Source organism: Varroa destructor, unplaced genomic scaffold (assembly GCF_002443255.2).
Source record: "Varroa destructor unplaced genomic scaffold, Vdes_3.0 BEIS01000006.1, whole genome shotgun sequence".
NCBI lineage: Eukaryota > Metazoa > Arthropoda > Arachnida > Mesostigmata > Varroidae > Varroa > Varroa destructor.
This window is the reverse complement of record NW_019211459.1, coordinates 26,551,456-26,573,866: the sequence shown is the minus strand read 5'-3', so window position 1 is coordinate 26,573,866 and position 22,411 is coordinate 26,551,456. Positions and strand designations below refer to the sequence as shown.

The following is a 22,411-nucleotide window of genomic DNA, read 5'->3' as shown; positions in this document are numbered from 1 at the left end:
ATATATGTGTTAACATAGCTTTTTTTTTATGTTAATCTAATTGGATGGATCCATCAAGCCAATGCCGAATTACCAATGTGTTTAGACAGTAGACCAAAATTTAACAATTGTCGATGTGTAAAATTATAGATTATTATTATTATAGATGATAGTTGTATTGATAATAAAAGTAAACGTTATATGTGGTAGCTTGACTTACGCGCGTTATCTATTCGGTACCGTTTTACCAGGTGTTCACAACGGAAGTGCACGAGGCCGGTTCATTAGGCCTAACGGTGTTCCATGCCGCCCTGCCCTCCGATGACTTTGTCGCAAATTGTTCTCTCACCTTCGATGAATTTCTAAAAAAGGAAGAGATGCACGAAAATGATATCTGGATTAATCTCGAGCCAGGAGGAAAAATACACGTCGTCATTTCCCTCGAAGCATGTGAGTATCAGTCAGGCCGAGTGTGCGTGTGTAGCTAGTTTTCCCTTCTGAGTGGTTGATGCTTCCATTTAGACTAGTATTAATGCAATCAGTATGCAACGATCTGGCTAACCTGAGGCAAATGTGCTCCATAGTTAGTAAAACTCGAATCAATGACTTCTTTGGTTCGAGCCACATCTATTGAAAGTCGTCGTCTCGGATAACCCTCTTTTGTGCATGTGAGCAAAATAACGGAAAAAAATGGTCATAGTAAAGGGTCGAGTATGGATATCCATGCAAATGATCTTTTGTACGATGTGACGACAATTTTAGATGAACAAACAGTCATTGTACTGTAGTAATAACAAATACACTCCAGAGACTCTAATGCTTTCGTGCAATCCGTCGCAGCTGGCAGAAGTTCCTCGAATTATGCCCTTTGTTGTGTCTCATTCAGTTTATGCAAATGGTCAAATTAATTAGTTACCCAAACAGCTACTCTTGAAATACTACGTTATACGTTTGTTTGTCGCCAGGTTAGAGGAAGTTGAGCGCTAAGTTTACTGCGCTCGAGTAAAGCGTACGCATGTGGCTAGAAATGAAGGTCTACGTGTACATTAGTTCAATGCGCATTTGGACAACGAGTCCAAATATGAACCGGCGGCCGGTACTAACTTATATGCGGCAAAAAGTATGGCTTGATCTCTAATTGCCTGTTTCTGTCACTTACAGTAGATAAAGGGGTAACGTCTTTTTCTCTCTTATGGTGTTTCTACTTTAGCACAGTTAGAAGTTAACGATACGTAATACAGTATTTGGTAGTTGTCCTATTTACATCTGAATGGCTACCTGTGAACCGTGGACTTAGGTTTATCTTGTCTAATTAGTAGACGCAATGCTATTGACGTTAAAAGTTTGATCAAGTTTCGGAAGTTACACGAAACAACAATTCCACCAACCTGTAAAGGTGAGTGTTGTTTATTCGTGTCCGATCCAATGTACGAACTAATAAAATCAAAATTTTTTTGCTTGGAGAAGTGATTCATGGAGAGAGATACATATCTAACTGATATTATGCAGTCACGATTACAAACAAAAGCAAAATACCAAACGGGTTTTATCTGGGAAGCCCTGTTCGATGTCTGGCATTTTATCAAGCCGTCAGGGTGTCATGCTGAAAACGTACTTGCTAAAATAGTCGTAGTTAGATGGTCACGAGCAAGCATTTTTCTGTTTTGCAGGTGCAAGGTACTCTATGATACTCTACTGCTGTGCCACACTTTAGGCCATAGCTCTCATTAATGTACGAATGGTGACTCCTAAAAGACGACACTTTGCACCCATCCCCATGTGTTTCAATCTATATACGTATAATGAGTTTGGCGGATGTAATATAGTTGAAACACTGCTATCTTGCCATAACCTTTCCGTCGTCTGATGCAGTCGATGTGACTAGACTGAAGCCACTCAGTAACACTTTTGTACATCTGCATACACGCACATCAGTAACGAAGCACAACGAGTTTGTGATTTTTGAGCACAGTCGATTAGGCGCGTTCTCGGTGAAATCGGGCAGCAAAGCTCGGTGCCTGGGCTATTCTACGTGGCGTTGTGCGCACCCCCCTGTCCATGTATGATGCTATTATAGTTCGTTTGATCAATCGTATTTCGTTCTGTGGAAAATGCACGGACCACTGGTTACTGCCACCCCCCGCGTTCTACTGACTCTTTCATTTTCACCTGATCTAGCCCAAGAAAAAAACACCAGCCTATCACTAGCGATAATGTTTAGGGAAAGTGAAATCTCTGTGATAAGGCTGGAAGTAACATTGCCTTAAACGACTACGCTAGCATGTAGGAAATTGCGTGGCAATTTCTAATAGTCCTCTCTTTCACTTGCTACGTATTATTTTGCATTTAATTTGGTAATATATATATATATATATATATATATATATATATATTGTGTCTAAAATGAAACCCTTCCGCATATGGATCCATAGGGTTGGCAATATCAAAATGTTTAAAAAATAAAAAAAAATAACAAATAAAAATTTTTGACAAAATAAAAAAATTTGACCTAAACCAGTTTTTGGACACACGTCTTTATCGCACTATAGGAATATTACAGGTTACAGAATCGTATGACCCTTGTGAACAATAATAGAGGGAATGCATGCACGATGTGCTCGTATCATTGACTGTATTATAGAGATGACGGCGATGCACGTTTATTCAAACGTGCATCGCCGTCATCTCTATAATTTAAAATAGCATTTAGAAAGCATTTAGAAAGTTATTGTGCTTGAAAGTTTGAGCGAAAATTACTTTGCATCTCGTAGCTGTGTTTGCCCCATTGCTGCGTCATTTTTGTACAACTATCGGCAACAATTTAAATAACTCTGAGCAATAGTATACCTGTCCAATAGTCGTACGTTACGTACTTCTACCTGACTTTCAACCATTCGGCCAGTGGCCATTTTTTTCCTTCACGAAATTCGCTTGTGTGCCATCACTAATTGCTAGTAATTAATAATAATAATAACCTCCTAATGTTTTCGCTTTCGATTTGCCGTATTGACCAGGTGCTGCGTCGGAAAAGCCTCGCGAGTTCAAGGCCCGCGCCGCCGGCCTCAACCGGCGGCGTGGCGCCATGCGGCGACGCGTGCATCAGGTTAATGGGCACAAATTTATGGCAACCATTCTTCGCCAGCCGACGTTCTGCTCGCATTGTCGTGAATTTATATGGGGCATTGGCAAACAGGGGTATCAATGTCAGGTGTGTACGTGTGTTGTGCACAAGCGCTGTCACGAAATGGTGGTGACGAAGTGTCCGGGCATGAAGAGCGACCAGCAGGAAGATGCGCCTGCTGAAGGTTCAGGCTTCACGATCAATATACCGCACCGGTTCGTCGTGCACAACTTCAAGCGGCCCACCTTTTGCGATCACTGTGGCTCAATGCTGTACGGCTTGTTTCGACAGGGACTGCAGTGCGAGGCGTGCTCCATGAACGTACACAAACGATGTCAGAAAAATGTCGCTAACAATTGCGGTATCAACCCTAAGCAGATGGCCGAAATCCTACAAGCTATGGGCATCTCGGGGGATAAGCTGCTTACGAAGCGAAAGAAAAAGACTTCGATCGGGGAGAATTTACCAGAGAACACGACCCAGGCATCGGCGGAGGGCAGTGACGCTAGGAGCGATTACAGCCCAGCGGATAATTCAGCCGAAAAGCTTGACAAATTTAGTTCACTTGCTCTCGACAAAGAGAAGAAGTACTCGCTCAACGACTTCAATTTCATCAAGGTTCTTGGCAAAGGCTCATTTGGAAAGGTATTGTAATCTGAGAGTATCACTGAACATTAAAGACTACCGCTAAAACGGCTTCAATTATATATCTGGTCAAATTCCGGAAAATGGTATTAAACATTTGAATAATGGTAAAATTATAACTGAAAAGGACGTGTATAAAGAATGTAAGTTTAGAGAGCGACTAGTAACAAATAAATATGAAGAAGTCTCGTAGCTGTGTTAAGCTTCATTCTACCATTTGTGCGATGGCTGTGCTTACAGGTGATGTTGGGTGAACGTAAAGGCACGGAAGAAGTTTATGCAATCAAGGTACTCAAGAAGGACGTCATCCTTCAGGACGATGACGTCGAGTGCACCCTAACGGAAAAGCGCATCCTAAGTTTGAGCGCTAGACATCCCTTCCTGACGGCGCTGTTTTGTTGCTTTCAGACAGAAGATCGTCTGTTTTTTGTGATGGAGTATGTGAATGGTGGTGATCTTATGTTCCAGATTCAGAAATCAAGAAAATTTGATGAGCCGCGAGCGCGCTTCTATGCAGCTGAGGTGACGCTAGCATTGATGTTTCTCCATGAAAATGGGGTTATCTACCGAGATTTAAAACTCGACAATATTCTTCTTGATGCCGATGGCCATTGTAAAATTGCCGACTTTGGTGAGCGCATCCTTTTCGACAGCTTTTGATGAGTTTTTCCACGAACAGCGTATCTGATATAACACGTCTAGACAGTTATTTACGAAGGTAGCGATTTGTGTCTATACATAGGTTATTATAGATGGTCCTTTAGGTCTACTGCGAATTTTACTATCAAATCAAGATGGTTTTTTCTTTCACCCAGAGAGTCTAGCACGTAACAAACGTATCCGTTTTGTGTTTCTCTTGTTATTCTATTACCGCCTACTATTTAGGTATGTGTAAAGAAGGCATTAAGGATGGGGTTACAACAACGACGTTCTGCGGCACTCCGGACTACATCGCGCCGGAGATTTTGCAAGAACTTGAATACGGCGCCTCGGTAGACTGGTGGGCGTTGGGGGTGCTCATGTATGAAATGTTAGCTGGTCAACCACCCTTCGAAGCCGACAATGAAGATGACCTGTTTGAATCAATTCTACATGACGATGTTCTATATCCGGTATGGCTAAGCAAAGAGGCTGTAGCTATTCTTAAAGGCTTCATGACCAAAAATCCAGCTAAACGATTAGGCTGTGTCACTGGCCAAGGTGGCGAACAAGCGATCTTAAATCATGCTTTCTTCCGTGACATAGACTGGGATGCATTGGAAGCTCGCAAAGTCAAGCCGCCCTTTAAGCCAAAAATTGTAAGCGATTTTCTGTTATGTTTCAACGTTGCCCTAAGATTATAATTATTTCATCTGTATAAATACGTATATCTTATTTCATTGGTATAGGACATTGTGTAGTGCTTGTCCGATTCACTCCGCAGCACACAAACCACTCTAGTATCGAAATCAATCCTGCAACCCTTTTTTTAACTAGGTATCTCCACGGAGTTGATATTGTGCCAATCGAAGGTCACCGCACCATAACTACCTTCATTGATACGATTCATTGTTAGCTTGAGAAATACTCCCGGAAATTAAATTGATTTTATGTTTTTGTTTGAATTTCAGAAAACTAAGCGTGACGTAAACAATTTCGACGCAGATTTTACCAAGGAAGAGCCAATTCTGACACCAATATCCGTCGAAATTCTACGCAATATAAATCAAGATGAATTCAAGGGCTTTTCATTCGTCAACGATGATTTTAATCCGCAGCGTTTTGACAGTGGAGCGCCCCCCTAGGATTTTACAATTTTTTTTGTTTGTCTGTTAGTCCTGCGAAACCTCTGCACCGATAATAACAACCGGAACAGTATGAGCGAGATGAATTACAGTTGTTTGTATGGCAGTTCGGATCGATTCAATATACACAGAGTTGACCGCAATACGATGACAGAAGCGAAAGAAGAATGATTATGCTAGGAACAATAACAATAGCTAATAAAGACGGCAGGTGGCATCAACAGGTGGAAAAATTCATAATGATGATCGAAAAACGGCCAGCCTGTCCTAAAAGCTTTCGTCTTGGCTCGACCAAAAGAAGATCCATATACAAATTTATATGCATACGCTATATCCATAAGATATATCTGTGTATATATATATAGCTATACAGATACATAGTGACCGATAACTCCGTTGGCCACAATACCGCCGTCGATATTATTCCAATATCATTATAATATATATGCGAAATAAGCAAGCCATTCAGATGAACCGAAGTGGGCCGCATAAAGTTGTGCGCTAACGAAGTAACAGCCGGAGTAAAGACGGAGTTTTACGTTAAGAAAGCTTACTTGTACGTGTGCAACCGGGTATATATATACGAGCGTATATTAAGATCATCGTACCTTCATAAACCATATGTGAAGGCAAAAAAGATAAAAAAAGAAACTAAATTGAGGTGATGAATCACGCGTTGAAAAGCCGAGGTCAGCATAGCACTTCTTCTCAAAATAAATATTCAGGGTGAAAACAGGAGGTAAACATTATAGACAATTAACACCAACCAACACATGTGGGTTACTGCTATGATATTATATCATGTTATTATTATAATAACAACATATGTATACGGCAAACATCATCATCGTTGCAGCATTGATGTGAACTGAGCTCTGGATGGCGGCATTATTTATAGACAATAAAACATATATATATATATATATATATATATAACTTTAGATCTGGGGCTTCATCTCATTGATTGATTGATTGATTGATTGAATGTGTGTGTTCCGTGCGAACCCCGAATCGGACAGCGAATTGAAGCGATGATCGGGGGTGGTAAGGATGGACAGCGAGTTATGAAATGTCAACAGTGACTTTTATGTCAATTCCATGTCGAACTTGTTGCCGACTGTTGGATCCTAGCGTTTTGTGAATCTCCGGACATCGGTAGTTCGCTGTGCTTGGCCTAACAACAATAGGATACTGCTCTTTTACCCCATTTATCGCCGTCGTCGTCAACAATAATATTAGAATCTCGAAGTCGGTCGCGGGCGGATGGAACATCGACGAGTGTTCGACAACAGCTCTAAACGCACCACTAAAAATATACGACGAGATGACACATACTGTCATTATGATCTGCAAGGAAAGATTAATATAAATAATTATAATAAACAATACTACTAATAATGGTAATACTGAAGGTCGCGTGGCTGCGGAAATTTAGGAAGAAAAGTACGCGCGATCGAACTTAATGTTTACAAAATGCAGACCTAAGTGATGGTTGAGTTCGTCTGCTTGTTGATGTCTGAATGGGTGGGCGCTGTAATAATAAACGTGATTGAACAACGATCATCAATATGAGACTGCTATATGACGAAGACGACAGAAAATAGCCTCCAATCGGACTAACTTGTTTACCAACGTTTATGTTCTTTGTGCATTATTCATGAAACACTGTTCCTAGCGTCACATTTACAATATAAAATTCCTATGACGTATTCAATACCACGTGTTTGCCTAAGACATCGCGTTATATCATAACACATTTGTGCAGTTCACATGTCCCTGATTTACCCTACAAACGCGAGCACGACAGCACGACTTCTGAAGAAGAGAAACTCAAATAATATTTACTCGACAATATATCTTCTCATAAATGTCAGTCTGAAGCCATGAGCACTCTAGCTTTGCAGGTTCTCCGATAGACGTAGTGAGTCAGCTCTTGCTCGCACTCTCGGCCATAACCGTGGCCCCACCCCTTTGGACGTATAGTGTACCACGTCGTTTGCCTCCGTATATATACGTATATATAAGTTAGCTTCGTAAATCGCCTATTATATTTTCTAATATTGTCGTATTGAACTTTTTCAGTGTAAGAGTTCTATGGAGTTTATCGTTTCTGTTTATCCGGATTCGGTTTCGATTTGATTAACTAGGTGCGCTTTAAGGCTCTTTCAAAGCCGAAAATCACAATCTGAAATTGGCTTAACATCATTTATTGGTAAGAGGACGACAGTAAGCTTGATTATGAGATGATGCAAACAAAGGACAAAGCCTCTAAGCGTGCTATATAGAAGTTATGACACACGTACACCAATGAAATAAGGACATTTTGATAGCCGATGACAGATTATTTGGAAAGTACCATCATTTTTACAACCATCTTGCTTGTAGACTCCGCAGGACTGGGTGTAGGTAAATTTGACAATGGCATCATCAACGCATAGCTAAGGCTGAATGAAATTAGACAAAAACAATGCGTATTAGAATTTCCGATAGGCGCCTCAGGTCACTTCCGCTTTTTCTCAGTGCCGGAAACACAAGGAAAAAGAAAATTCTAGTTAAACTGGACACGTCGGCAGTTTGCTTCCTTAGGACCGCTGCAATAGACGAACCAATTATATTTTATTATTACAAGGATTCACTCATGAATATAACGCAGAAATGGGTCGTGTCAACTGTCGATGACGACTGATTTTATCAACTAATTGTTAAGCCAATTTTTTATTGCCTGAAAATATATGTCGAGGCAAATGCTTATTCTTTGAAAGAAAAACAAGTTGTGGACATGTGTTATTTAAACTGGCGAAGGCAAAGCTAGTTAGGGACCGCTGACGCCACTGGGTTGCCCACGTTAACTTGGGCGGCTCCTGACTGACTGACTGACTGACCGCTGAACGAACGTCGCTGGTGATCATTGCAAACTTGAAAATATGGCAGTAACAGTAACGTTTAGTAATACTATTATTATAAGTTAACGAAATGATTATAGGGAATACTGCACTCCCCTGATTCTAATCATAATTCACATATATTAATTCTATTATTGTTATACTATGGACAATTATTACATAACGCATCATATAGCAAGCTTTAATTATTCTTATAACAGTAGAAATGGCAGAATGCCACGAGACTAGGAATACATATAGACTTAACCTACTATATATATATATATATATATATAGACATTGTTGTATTTTGTGTATGTACGTGCGAGTATGTGCTAAAGGGCGCGATGAGAAAGCAAGCTGACTGAAGTCGAGCTACGTGAAATATAACGGAATGGGATGTACGATAGCTAGACTCATGTATATGTCACATTCGCCGTACGGAACTTGCACGGCCACTCATAAGCAAGAACGAGAAACCGGGTAACAGAATCGACCCTCGAACGTTTCTGCTAGGGACGACACAACTCGCGGCAGGTGGGGCAAGCTTCGCCCAACAGGTGAACAGATTTGCTGATTTGGGCCCATCCCTTTAATAGTAAACAGTGACGTTTAAAAGCTGCGGTATTAGAGTAACGGCGTTCTAGAAAGAGATGACATTCATGACTATGTTGATGATGAGATGACATGTTACGACTATTGACATGATAGTGTTAATAGTAATAACAATAATCACAGTAATAATGAAAAAAATAACAACACTAGAATATCTAACACATACAAGAAAAAGGTGAATTATATTTGACGAAAAGGGTTATATGAACAGGCAGAGTGTACATGACTGAGGATGGAATCCTATGATACGGAAAAGAACACAAGAGATTATCATAACTTTATTATTATTATTATTATTATTAGATTAATAATAGAATGATGATATAAAACTAGAGAAAATATTACTTACATAATTATTGTATTAGCAACAAAAGCAACAACAATAATAATACCGATAACAATTACCACAATAAATTGTACTAAATGCCGACAAGTAAGACGTCAAAATAATGAAGATAAAACACGGACGACGAAGCGTATAAAAGAGTCGAATAACAATAACAATGAATAATAAAATCAATATAATAACTAATAACAAGATAAACGAGTAATAATAAATGAAAACATAATAACACGTTAATATAAATAAAGTAATACTACTTTAATGCAAACGTGGCAGCAACAATGATGATCGTGACGAGAATAACAACTGAATAGGAAGAACGAAAGCGATGATGACGATACGATTAGTAGGTTTGCATTAACGAGTTCCATAATGAAGATTGGGGTGGACAAGAAGATAGAGGAAAGCCCAGTAAGCACAAAGAACTTTGAATAAATGATCGCGCGTCTGGGATGGGCAAAGTCTAGAAGACCAGCGTTAGATACTGTGGTTATACGCAAACGTGATCGTGTGAGAAAGTGCGACGGCGTGACATGCTGAATGCTTACTCTACTTTGAATCTCTTCATTTTCATCTGTCGATGCTATACGCGCCGCGTGTGCGGGTGGGAGCAAATGCGTACATTTATGGCAGGTGACGAGGAGAGATCGAGCTTTTAAGAAATTAAGGCATCGATATCGAGGATCAAGCGAGACAGAGGAAAAGAACGTTTAGCAATGTACTTGTATTTGTCTATGCGTATCGATGTCGAAGAGAAACAATCGGTCCGCGAGTCGGTATATATTACACACGCAAGAGAAAGAAGCTTAGCGTAAAAAAGCAAAAAGACAGGATGATACACGACTGAAGGACGGGGTTGCTTTAGGCGGGATTGCTATTCGGAAATGATCCTAACAATGGAACCCGAATCCAAATTACAGTTGTAGACGGCTGCGAGCGTATGGGGGGGGGGGGGGGAATAACAAGAGTAATAGCAACACAATGACGTAATCTTCGAATATGTTTACGATGCCAGAGTACCCGTCAGACGATGGCGACACCTCGACAATGTTGTAGAACCGAGCAGAACAGGGTCTATAAATCTAAAAGAAGTCAGCGGAGATGTTCGTAAAGGCTGTCGTTTGATTATACTGGCCGCGCTGGTAGTTACTCTAGTCATTATATGATAATCGTAATTAAAGTACACAAAACAACATAATTACTACTAGTAATTATGGTAATAGGCTGGTATAATACCAACCGACTGCAGCGGGAAACGCAATCGATCGATGAATGAACAACGTCAATCATCCGAATTTTGCTAATAAAACTAGTATTTGTCATGCCTGATTTGATCTATTAATTAACATAACGACCTCTAACTAGCTAGTGGTCATTTGGTCGTTCTAGACGACCAGATAAAAGCAGAAACAGTAACGTTAGATCGGCGCTTAATCTGTTTGGGCATTGGGGCAGACGAATCTCAAAAACGTGAGCTGAAAACACTCTTGAAACCATTGACTTTTCTGCCTGATGGACCGTAGTGGACGATAATAACCGAACCGTTTGCGTGTGGACAACAAACAAAACAGACAAATCATAGCCGTACAATGCGGTCAAGACCACCCAAGACGCCATTATTCTGCCTATCGCCGTAGAATGCTACTGCTAACAAAGGTGAACAAGCAGACATTTAATTACCATGCTCACTATAACCTAAAAGCACCATGCCGTATATTCGTGTTTACGGCGAACAGAAATAGCTAATTTAAAGAATTGGCGCCACTAAATGAAGGAACACAAAGATTCTATGAAATACGGAATAATCTGCGTTAACGACATGGATCGTGGCGTTGTGAGGGTAGACGACACAATAGATCACCGCCGATTGCTGCAATAACCGCCCGCCAGATGGCGCAGTGGCGACACATCGATGATGAAGGCTAGTTCTCAAATAACTGAGAACTAATAATATATTAATTCGAAAAGAAGGGTAGGTAAGAGGTAGCGTCAATGGTGTTGAGGATAACGATTGTATTGATGATTATGGTGGAAAAACGATGCTTATGAGGATTAGAAATATAATACTAATAATGATAACAATGACTGCGCTGATGAGAACGATTTTAAAGATAATAGCGATCTTTTATGACAATTGCTTGTAAGGACACCGATGATGATGATGCTGAGATTATAATAATAATAATAATAATAATAACTGTTATTATTAAATGGTGAGGTAGTAAATAATTCTCATTATGGTAAAGCGGACTGTAGGAAAGATGGTAACGACGAGGGATAGCGTTCACCATAAAAAAAGGATTCCACATCTGTCTTGCCTCAGTGAATAGAATACCGAAAACAATAACGGTGACGCCTGATGGCGATCATCCTAAGAATAATTATTATTACATTGATGGTAACTATGATATGATAATATATATTCGGGTCTAATGATTATAATGACACCAAATAATCATATAGCGGGAGGAAGGAGAAGGAGGACGCAAATCAACGGAGAAAAAGCGTAAAAAATGAAGCTGAAGGTAACGTCCTGAAATCGGTGTTAGTGAAAAGGCACAGCGAAGGCGCAGCCAAGCGAACGCTGGAGTTTTATTTTTGGCAGGGCTAAAGAAAAACATGTGAAAATGGATCTACGAATGGAGAGAAATGGGTTTCCTGAAGCAAAAGGGTTACAAACGTCTGAAGAAATGGTGATCGACGACGACGACGACGACGACGACGACGACGATGATAACGAATAGAAACAGCAGACAAATTGCTACAGTCACGATGGAAAATGGATAGCAGAATGATAAGTGCCGCGCTGCAGGTCTGGGAAGAAGCTCCGATCGCATAAGAGAAGGGCAAATAACATCGATAAATGTTATTATTATTATTATTAATAAGTTTAAGGAAGGATAAAACCTGTGGTAAACGTATGAAGAGGGGGATACATCAAGGGCTAATGGACATGTATAAGAAGAGGGAAACGTATGAAGTGGCTGATAAGAGGGCGGCAGTTTAGGATGAACGGAAAGGGCGGAAACGGTAGGGACCCAGCTCCAGCCGAGAGCCATTACGGCACCGGTTCACATTTTATCATACTCTAGATAACAATGATAATAATGTCTAATAAAAATAGACAAGATTGATGACAATATATTATTAAACGGTATAAATGTGTATATAAGTGCAATAAAACTAATAAACCACAATATATAAAATAAACCGTACAATTATCTGACTACTTTTTAGTTAAAGTTGAGAATGTATAGCAAAAGGTAACGATTTAGCACATATATAGTATAACAGTGTATATATATATATATATATTCTGCATGTCATACATCGATTACGTTTCATGGATAAGTTGTCAGTTAACTTATTTTTTTGTTCTTAATGGAAAACAATTTTTTCAAAGTAGCCCTTTGTAAAATGCGTTACGCAATATAGACTAATGTAGCATGATTTCGTATTTAAATCTATAGTAGTACTGTTGCACGGTATATACCTTACCGCCTGAGCTTCTTCAATTTGGAGCTTATTTTTTTTCTAGGAAAGACTAATAAGAATATTTTTTTACCTAACGATTATTTATGGTTATATGTCACGACGTCACCAACTAAGATTGCTTTAGAGGTGTTACATGGACGAAAAACTTTTTAACATGAACGATCTCGAATAAATTACTTGTTTTTATTGTTTAATTGTGTTTCGTATAGGGATAGGGATTCGTATTCTTGATGTATGATTTTTTGCTCAATATTTCACGCAAAGCTGAACATGTTAGGGCATCACATTGATATAAAGTATTTATGAACTTTTTAACTTTTTTTAACTATGATTAATATAACTTTCGAAATTCAATTCGCTAATAATCTGTTTTAGTTGTTCCTTGAATCCATTGCCTTGGCTAGTTTGCGTGTTTGGCAAACCAAGTTTAAGTGTTCTACAGGTTCTACAGAAACAAAGTATTTGTTCGACTGTAAGCCTGAAATCTATGGACCCTTCCTGTGCCTGAAATCAAGCACAGGAAGGGTCCATAGATAATTTATCATTACCGCCGTTCATAATTTAACATTGACTAAATTCGCATAGATAACAATTGTAATAGTTTATCATCCGTTTATGTACAACATAGAACTACGAGTGTAACTAATTATACGATCTACAATAAGCGAATGTATTATGTTATATCAGTATTATAGAATATGGGTTTCACTGTTTTCATAAATTAGCATCATTATCGATATTAATTAATAACTTGCGGCTTGCGTTTTACTGACCCCCTATAGTCGAATACTGCCGAAATGTCCCTGTTAAGTGTTCCACACCATACATCTATGCAACAAACCATCAATACATGGTTAGAAAGACATCTAGTATTTTACATAAAAACTAGCTTCTTTGTCTTAGGTTTCATTAGTATTCCACCTGTTTGGCATAACAGTGATCACGTGCACATTATTAATAACGTTATTATTTGGTATTTAGAAGCAGCTTGTATAAAAAGTGGCCCGTGTGTCTGCTCCTTAAATACAACACCTGAACTCGAAAATATCCTGCTTTTACTAAGACGCTTCCCTTTTGGATTGAAGCCATTTTAATTATACAAATTGTTCCATACGTGCGTCGGGACATGGCGTTGGGACTGGCGTGGTCAACGAAAATTTCGATCGACGGTCAGCAACAACCGGTAGAAGATGGAACCATTGCCGTATTCACTGACATGATTCGCGTACGCGGTATAATCCAACCCAAACACAGTCTCGTTATGTTAACTTTACCTCGTGTCATTAGCTACAATATCAAACCTGTAATAATATACAGGCCCATAGAGAACAATAGCTAATTGACAAAAATGTTTTGGCGGCTATTTGCTCGTCTCCTATTCTAGCCATAGCCTCGTGCATATATGCAAATGACGGAAAAAGCAATGGACTTTGTTAATCGCTACTTTTGTCTATACCGTTGGTCCGCACGCGTACAGCACATATGAATTAGTTAGAGGCGCAGGGGTGCCGCAGCACGCATGACTGACTATACGACTTATAACGCTCTGAGATTCACCCGTTTTACTAATCACTGCCAAGTATTCTAGAAAAGTTCTTTAATGAAAATAGATATATTCATACATACAACGATGTATTGTTCTCGTCAAAAACTCTATTGTAATATACTTCTAACATATAATATGGTATTAGATGACCGCAAATATATTATATGTTAACTCTTTTTAAAAATAGTTACGTTTTAATAGCCTCAAATACAAATCGAATGTGCAATAAAAAGTATCTTCTACAGATCTGTGAAACAAATAAAATTATTTGAATCGAATTTAATGAGCCTCGTTTTTTTTTTTTGGTACAGACTAAGGAGGCTGCTAAGGATAAGATCAGGGTTGCAGAAATAGAGATTATCCTCCCGATGTTATAGAAGCAGTTCGATTCACAGAAAACCTTCAAGGACGAAATATTCCAACGACGGCAATACGCCCTTTGATAAGCAATGACTTTAATTCCGTAAAATGTTATCGATTCCCAGTAATTTAGAGCCTGCTACATCGCTAACTTATACTCCAGAGAAGGATCTATATATATATATATATATATATATATATATAAATGGGTAGTCTGCATTTCAGTAATATCCAGGCTACCATTAACGGTTACTGACAGATGTAAGACCGCAAAAAATGCAGCCTGTCTGATTAGCATCGGGAATAATTAAACGACAACATTCTAAAATAATTATACTTTTATATAACAATAATAAAGTGAGTATCCTCCAGGTTTTACTGAACCCATATGCATTAGGCGACTGGCTGAAGGTCATGAATTTTAAAATCAATTATGTCTAACTTTCTATAGAAATTCTCTACAAAATTACACATCCCAATCGTATCATAACCACTTTAGGTACGCCGGAATAGGATTTATATGGCCACTGAATTATTTAAACTACCATGATGCTTTTAAGGCACCTCCTTAAAACTCAAAGCCCCCGGAACCATATTTCTACATCATGGTAACATGGCAATACTACTACTTAGTTAAATATTCACAAGTTAATAAAATCAAATATTAAGGCGAAGCTGAATTTTCTTAAAGTGGAACCTCGTTGAGTTGGTTATCCAGGCATTTCGTAGCAGTCCATATACAATTTCATGTCCTGTGCTTCTTCTGCGTACCTATATAAAGCTCTTCTCTAGTAACGCTGAAGTGGATAGTCACCATCGCCGGCAGGCAAATAACGAGCTGACGACGGCAATGATAGTTCAGACATCGACGCCCGAGTTAACGGTAAAGGTCGAGTGGGCTAACACGATCCGGAAGCAGAGCGTCGGAGTAGCCTCACAGATGGTAAACTCTTTACTATGAATAGGCGAAAAACGAAAAATGTATCAGTAGTGTTTTTAGGAAACTGTATTCTTTACAAACCATATAATTTTCATGGCTTATACTCACTCGGCTCATGATGGTTTTATTATAATTGATAATTCTGTCTTGCGTCAGATACATGGTCAGGAGGCGGTAGTTTCAAGAGAGGCTTCTCATTACTAGAATAATATTCTGATCATCAAATGAAAATACGTAGACTGCGTATCAGTACTGATGCCATAAGCCAAACATCGCAGGCATCTGATCTTGATTTAAGCAATAATTAATTCAAACAATTATTATCTTCGAATATCGGTCGAGCTCTTTTGAAACGCTCATTCTTCATTAACATTATGACAATTCCTGTATAATGCCATTTTTACTATCAAGTATAGGAATTAACTAATTAATGGTCTAGAAAAAACTAACTTCTAGTGTAACTTTATTAACGTACAGTCTTTGACGTCGCTGAGAGGGCTGATCGTCAGCCGCAGCGCTTGGCGGAGGTGACATTTGTCCATTTCTATGCGCCTCGAGTAGCTGATGGAAAATACTCTCGTCAGTACCTTAACGAGTTGCCCCGCCAACCGTTGGAGCATTGCCACCTGTAGCGGCCAGGGCGTGTCCTTCGGGATGCCCCAGCCCAGTGATGCTATGATCAGCGTCGGAGAAGAATGTCGCGCATGACTCTGCGTTTCGTTCGCAATAACGACCGCAACATCTGACGAATCATTGGTAGTAAGGTGTGATAATGTCACTGCGTTGTCAATGAACATCAATAGAAGCTTCAGGATAAAAAGGAAAAACGAATCATCTGAGGTAAGATAATATATGCAGATCACTAAACAGACGATTGCTACTATAAGACTGATGTTCGGTACTGCGATCGTACAGCACAGTACTGATATTAAGCCAGCTATAGGTCATCGTTCTCTAAGTCCACACGCTGTTCGCCTGAACGACAGGCCGCACCAAGCGCAGCTGACGGCATTGACGAGGAACTGCAGGCGGTTATGAGCGGAGATACTGAACGATTTTCACCTGGTGACATTTATACAAGTTTATAGCAAAGATTCATCTGGTTGTCATGATTAGCGTCTCCGATACGTATCTCTGCTTTACATTGATTCATTGACATATGAAATCGCTAGCATTATGATGTCTATGCGCGAGGTTTTGTTTATATACAGGACAGGTTTCTTGTATGTTCTCTCACCGGTATCACGGCCTTCTCCTTTGCGATCGACTGAAGCTGTTGCGAGAGATGATCTAATAGCCATCGGTAATGGTGGACTTGCGGGCGTACCACCTTCATCTGTAGTCAGCTCGGTAGCGCTACTACTGCTAGGAGGTGACGAAGTTCCACAAGTGTGCAGTTCACCATGGTGATGCCCGCTTACATTTGATGTTGATGATACTAACGTCGGTACCTGGGATCCTTCGAGAGGTGACAATACAGCGGACATTGGATGAGTCCGTTGGCTATGTAGCTGCTCGAGTTGGTTTATATACCATTGTTGATCACGGCACTTTTGGAAAAAGGAAGGGGGACGCACGTGGAACCTGTATGAAAAGAAGCCGGATTGTCGAATATATTCAATCTATCAATATTTTTATCTGCTGCATATCTGTTGAAAACCATAGAATCCTTTTGGCTGAGACTAGTATACTAGATAGATGACTAGCACGGAAGCTGTTGAAGTCCTACTGACCTGAGCATAAGAGAATCGTTCTCAGGGTTAAGGTATCCTTCAGCGGCGAGCAAATCAAGTCGATAGAAACGGTTGTAGCCCCAACATTCCTCTACTTCAAATTCAGAACTAAATTCCCGGACAATATTCTTATTCGCATCAGTTTTATGCACCATTTCAACGCGGTACTCATACTTTGATTTCTCGATAAAACCGGATGACAGCTCCAGGAAGACGGATAGATAATTGCCGCGTACCACACCATTGCCATCTGGGTATACCTTCGTATTCATGTGTCGTAGACATGGCAAACAAAATAAGTGCAAATGATTATGATGGAAATTGTAGTCAATGAGGATATTGCAATCAAACGTTGCCTTAGAACTTAATGAGCGTAATGCGCGAAAACGGGTTTCATTAGGCCTAAAGAATCGATATTTATAGTATGCAGCTGTGTCATTGCGCTTATTGTTGTTATTTTGTTTCCAACCTTGAGGCGCCAAGTAAGCCCACCAACGGTGAGCGGATTCGAGTAGACAGGGTCGCCCCTCAACTTGAGCCAAGAGTAACTACGAATGCAAAAGAGGCTTGAGTCATACGGCGGAACAATCTCAGACAAAAAGTCGGCGTGCACAGGACTGGGTGCTCGAGCTATTTGCTTCGCTTGCGTGTCACTGATCAACTTCAGTAGATCCTGCGTATGCCGTATAAGCTCACTCTTTGGACTCTGTTGAAGCTTTCTCTCAACCTGCGAGAATCGAATACGCCCAAACACAGAAGCTCGCCTTAGAGACAATAAGCTACAATTATAAACCAAATGACTTAAGGCTCTCTTAAGGATGTTTTGGCTCGTTAGCTAGGTAGAAATGTCGCAGACTAAACGTCTAGACTAACTACAATGAGGCGGTGAACATACCGAAAAAGTACCATCTAAAATTCCCTTAAGGAACATCGCCCAATAAACCAAATGGAAATATAAGCTCCCGCGCATAATTACCGCCATGGTACCTAAAATAGTTTTAAGTTTTATATCCGAAGATTCCAGTAATCGATCGCGAACCGCTCTTATGATACCTTTGAGCTAAATAATGCGTCAATTCGAAAGCTTTTTTTAACAGCGATTATCTCGGATCCAGATATTACCTAGTAGTTGAATCCTACATAAGGTAATTTACTGACACTTTGCACGACGTGCTCGAGGTGTTCCGTTTCTTTGCTAATCAAAGCACTTTGTTGAGTAAGAAAACGCTGCTTAGTCTTAAGTTGCGTATCGAGACGTTGGATCATCTGCTCCACCGCAGTTCGAATTTCGTGTACGCGCTCATATTTGGCCGCGTGGACTGCCGCCACGTTACGCTCCACCTCCTGGAATAGCCGTTGACCAAGAAGGGGCAGCTAACTTAGAATTTAAGACGCCTTATTGTGAAAGATAACTTTTCCCTGGAGAGCGTTATATTGCCTGATACTGTAAACCGTTATTTCAGGCAATACGTACAATCTTAAAATCGACCGAATCGGATTAGATATTAAGCAGTATCATTTTCACTGCAGCAGTAGAGTCTACTATCATTGTACCCACAATATATATAATGAGCAAACACTGAGTAGATGTGGGCGTCCAGTGGTATGGGCACAGAGATATATCGGTAGTATGGTTGACACAATGCCATTGGCCATCTTGGTAAAGCATTTTTCTATAACCTGCCGCATGACGTGCAGCTCGTGAAGCCGCCGACGTATCGAAGTCATTTCGTCTTTGACTTGCGTAACGTGGTTAGCGTAAACTTGTTCAATAGGCCGGAATTCGTGACCTTGATGGCCTATTTCCCAGAGTGCGCACTGATGACAAATGCATATACTACAATTCCAACAAAACACAGACAGCTTCTCATTGTGAGTTCGACACGAGTCGTCCGATCGACACGATCCTGCATCATTACCGACCTACAGATGATAAAAACGATATCAAATAGTACGAAATAAATCACTTACATTGTCTCAAAATTAGTCTATGTCAGGGTATTTAAGTCTCACATCGGATATGAATTAGCAATATTTGCTCTACCATATTATAACGTAAATGAAAAATGATCAAAAGCCACACCAAGGGTAGATCAATGTAAATTTTTCATCAAATAGTTCACATAAAGCCACCTTAGAATGATTACGGCATCGGTGAGCAAATATTCATCCTTGCCTCTATATCTGTTGCTGTATTATATCTTGGTGCTAAATCTAGTTACCTTTTCCAACGGTTTGGCAACAGAGTTCGATGAGGAGGATACTGCATGCGCGGGGCCAGATAGCTGTAGGCTATCTAATTGTTGGGTCACTTCCTCGGCCTGAAGCGGCCACATCACCGCGAAGATAACGTACTGTTATTGTTACTCGTATTATAATTATTATTACGCACTCTACGTAGGCAACAAAAATAGGGAATCAAACTTATGAACAGTATACAAATGTGTATGATTTCGCCTGAAAATCGAACAAGTACTTTTTAAATCCACTATTTCTCGAGCAGTATCTCGAGTACCAAGTGAAGCCTTGTCAGCTTTATTATCAAGCGTTACTTCGCTTACTCACCCATCGACAGTTGACTAGATCGTTGAGGTGAAGTGTAGCTCGACAATGGGGACACTGCGGCCTCTGTTCGGTTAACCAACGACGAATACAGACGAAGCAGCACAATTTGGAACAGTGCGGGCACAAATGGGCATCCCGTAGTTTTTCCATACATATCACACATCGGAAGACTTCTGCAATTGACTGCCACTCTCATATCGAATCTATTATTATTAGATGAAATTCAATTGTGTAGTCAATGCCAACAGTTGCAGCTTAATCACTATCGAAAGTCTATCTTCCTGTGCCACGCGTAAGCCGCAACGACTCTGCTAACGAGACGATATTCTATACTAGTCTTATAAGCTGACAGTCAGTGAATAAAGCTAGTCAGATCTTCTATTGTTGAAGAAGCCATCGTATAGGACGCGAACGTTACATGATCTGAGGCTGAAGGCAATCAGTTAGTTTTGAAATAAGCAAATCCAACAACCTGAGTGACTTGATATTTATTGCAATATTCTATAATATTCGATTAGCAAAACAGACGCATCATTTATTAATTTGTTTAGTTTTTTTTTTAATCACTTCCGTTTGACTGAATACTGGCGGCCAACATGGGATCAGCACTACAACTACTTGAATGAAAAACCGAGCTGAGTTCCGACTATGGGAATGAGTATATGTGCTGTTCAATGCACTTCATTGACTATCCTGTGGAAATCTAGGCCTACGATACAATGCCCGGAGACAACTTGTATGGGCCTTTTATTCTGAATATTGTATAAATCAATATTTGGCCCAGTATATATCAAAAGTTGAAATATAATAAATGCAAAATAATAGTAGCAACAAATAAATTTCAAGGTAAAATTAGGTTCATCAGCATTTATCAATACTTCAATGTGTAACATGCAGCAAATTTAGAGTAGTCAGGGCTTTCATCGTTTTTCAGTGCTGCTGGTTATTTAGTTGTTATAGCTTTCTATACGTAAGAGTAAAAAGGTGAACATTGAAACTACAATTTCCATAAAGAAATAGCCCTTAACGAGCAGAAGCATTACAAGGAACACAGCAGTAGCTAGGCACATATTGTTAGAAATTGCATACGTGTCCTTCTAGATAAAACAAGGTACAACATCGGCAAACGGGTTGATGTGCTTCGTAGCCGTAACCTGGCAGTAAAGAGACAGACTATAGAAATTGTACAAAAAAAAAAAGTAGTTACATTCTAATTCTCTTCCTTCTCCTCTTTATTTTTCCTTATTACTATTATTCATATTGTTATTACTACACTTAACCAATTCATTGTAACTCACTTCAACACCAGTCTCTTGTTGCAGCCGCTGCTGTTGGTGCGCCATCGCATTTGTAAGAGAGAGTGTGACGGCTGCCTCCAGCCGCGCGCGAGAGATCTTTCACCGTTTCAATTACAGAGTCACGAACTGGTCACTTGTTATCGGCCTACATGCTTATCATCCCGAGGTCCGAATCCGGACGTATGTAGAGGCACTGTCTCGTGCTGGAAACGAGCCGTCTGAAGTGTTTAAACACCGAACGTAAATGACGAAAAACATGTATTACTGCTGGGTTTTTAGAAACGTAACACCGGCTCCGCACCGCAGCTGTCACAGGCGTCAGCCTTCCACTTAGCCTGGATACCTACGGCATCAGCATTTGTGTTATCAACTCTTTCATCTACGATAGATAAACAAATACTCCTATTATAAACGTATGCGATTGCTGAAAGTTTCATTAGTGAGTTCGTTCACTTGTCGCGTGATCAAAGCGTCTCCGGTGGAGGATACTAGCATTATTGAGTTTTTGCTAGAGACGGCTATTTATAATATTCTCTATAAAAGCGTTCACGGATCGTCTCCTACCGCTCTTCTCAGATCTACCTAAGTGTTGGCGCTTTGCATAGAAAAAATTCGGCGGCTCATCACTGCTGTTTACTGCTTGTACTGGCGGGCAGCTTTGGTCTGTTCAAGATATCGTTTCCCGATTTGTCGACTATCTCGGCATTTTAGCGAAATACGCTGGTGACGGTATCCCATGTGCCGCTGACCGGGGTTAAACGACGTGCATCCCGCTGCTGTCAGATGGAGAGTGTGAAATCGTCGGAAAACCCTTGACCAGCACCGTACAAAAAAATGTACCTGAAAAGGTATAATCATCCATAGGGTAATAATAGTGGCGCGATAAGAAACGCTACGGGCACCGTTAGTTGAAATGACGCATCCAACAATCGTCTTGGTACTGTTGAATACTACTTACTGATAGCCAACATCTGTTCAGCCAGACAGAAATATTATCCAGCTGGTTGAACAAAAGGCCACCAGGGGCGCTACGAACGCGTTGGAGCAATGCAGACGCTGCTTTGATATGGCGGGTGCTGTCCATTATGCCATAGATCTTTCCATA

At 40.1% G+C, this 22,411-nt stretch overlaps 2 protein-coding genes across 15 annotated transcripts in view; one reads left to right on the top strand and one right to left on the bottom strand.

Moving 5' to 3' along the window:
* LOC111253545 (calcium-independent protein kinase C-like) overlaps positions 1-12,587 on the top strand; it is a 34,430-nt gene extending 21,843 nt beyond the window's left edge. For all 7 annotated transcript variants that reach the window (XM_086993549.1, XM_022813090.2, XM_086993554.1 and 4 more), the window contains 5 exons: positions 231-429; positions 2,994-3,745; positions 3,986-4,376; positions 4,631-5,043; positions 5,356-12,587. In XM_086993549.1, coding sequence (XP_086849675.1) covers positions 231-429; positions 2,994-3,745; positions 3,986-4,376; positions 4,631-5,043; positions 5,356-5,529 — 1,929 coding nt within the window. In that variant the 3' untranslated portion in view covers positions 5,530-12,587. The remainder of the gene's footprint in view (positions 1-230; positions 430-2,993; positions 3,746-3,985; positions 4,377-4,630; positions 5,044-5,355) is intronic.
* Positions 12,588-13,019: 432 nt separating this feature from the next.
* On the bottom strand, positions 13,020-22,411 carry LOC111253546 (E3 ubiquitin-protein ligase TRIM37-like). 8 transcript variants are annotated; one of them, XR_015330586.1, is made up of 12 exons: positions 21,889-22,258; positions 21,307-21,524; positions 20,009-20,197; positions 19,666-19,764; positions 19,124-19,366; positions 18,602-18,787; positions 17,913-18,170; positions 17,444-17,703; positions 16,948-17,294; positions 16,186-16,452; positions 15,819-15,923; positions 13,020-15,725 (listed from the first exon to the last, which is right to left on the bottom strand). XR_015330586.1 is itself a non-coding variant. In XM_086993555.1 (12 exons), the coding sequence occupies exons 3-12, from the start codon at positions 21,349-21,351 to the stop codon at positions 15,670-15,672; spliced, it is 1,950 nt and encodes a 649-aa protein (XP_086849681.1). In that variant the 5' UTR covers positions 21,352-21,524; positions 21,889-22,146; positions 22,265-22,411; the 3' UTR covers positions 13,020-15,669. The 8 variants fall into 8 exon arrangements, 7 of the variants coding, with proteins under 7 accessions (XP_086849681.1, XP_086849682.1, XP_086849684.1 ...); XM_086993555.1 differs by lacking the exon at positions 15,819-15,923 and adding an exon at positions 22,265-22,411 and having other exon boundaries at positions 21,889-22,146; XM_086993556.1 differs by lacking the exon at positions 15,819-15,923 and having other exon boundaries at positions 22,209-22,280.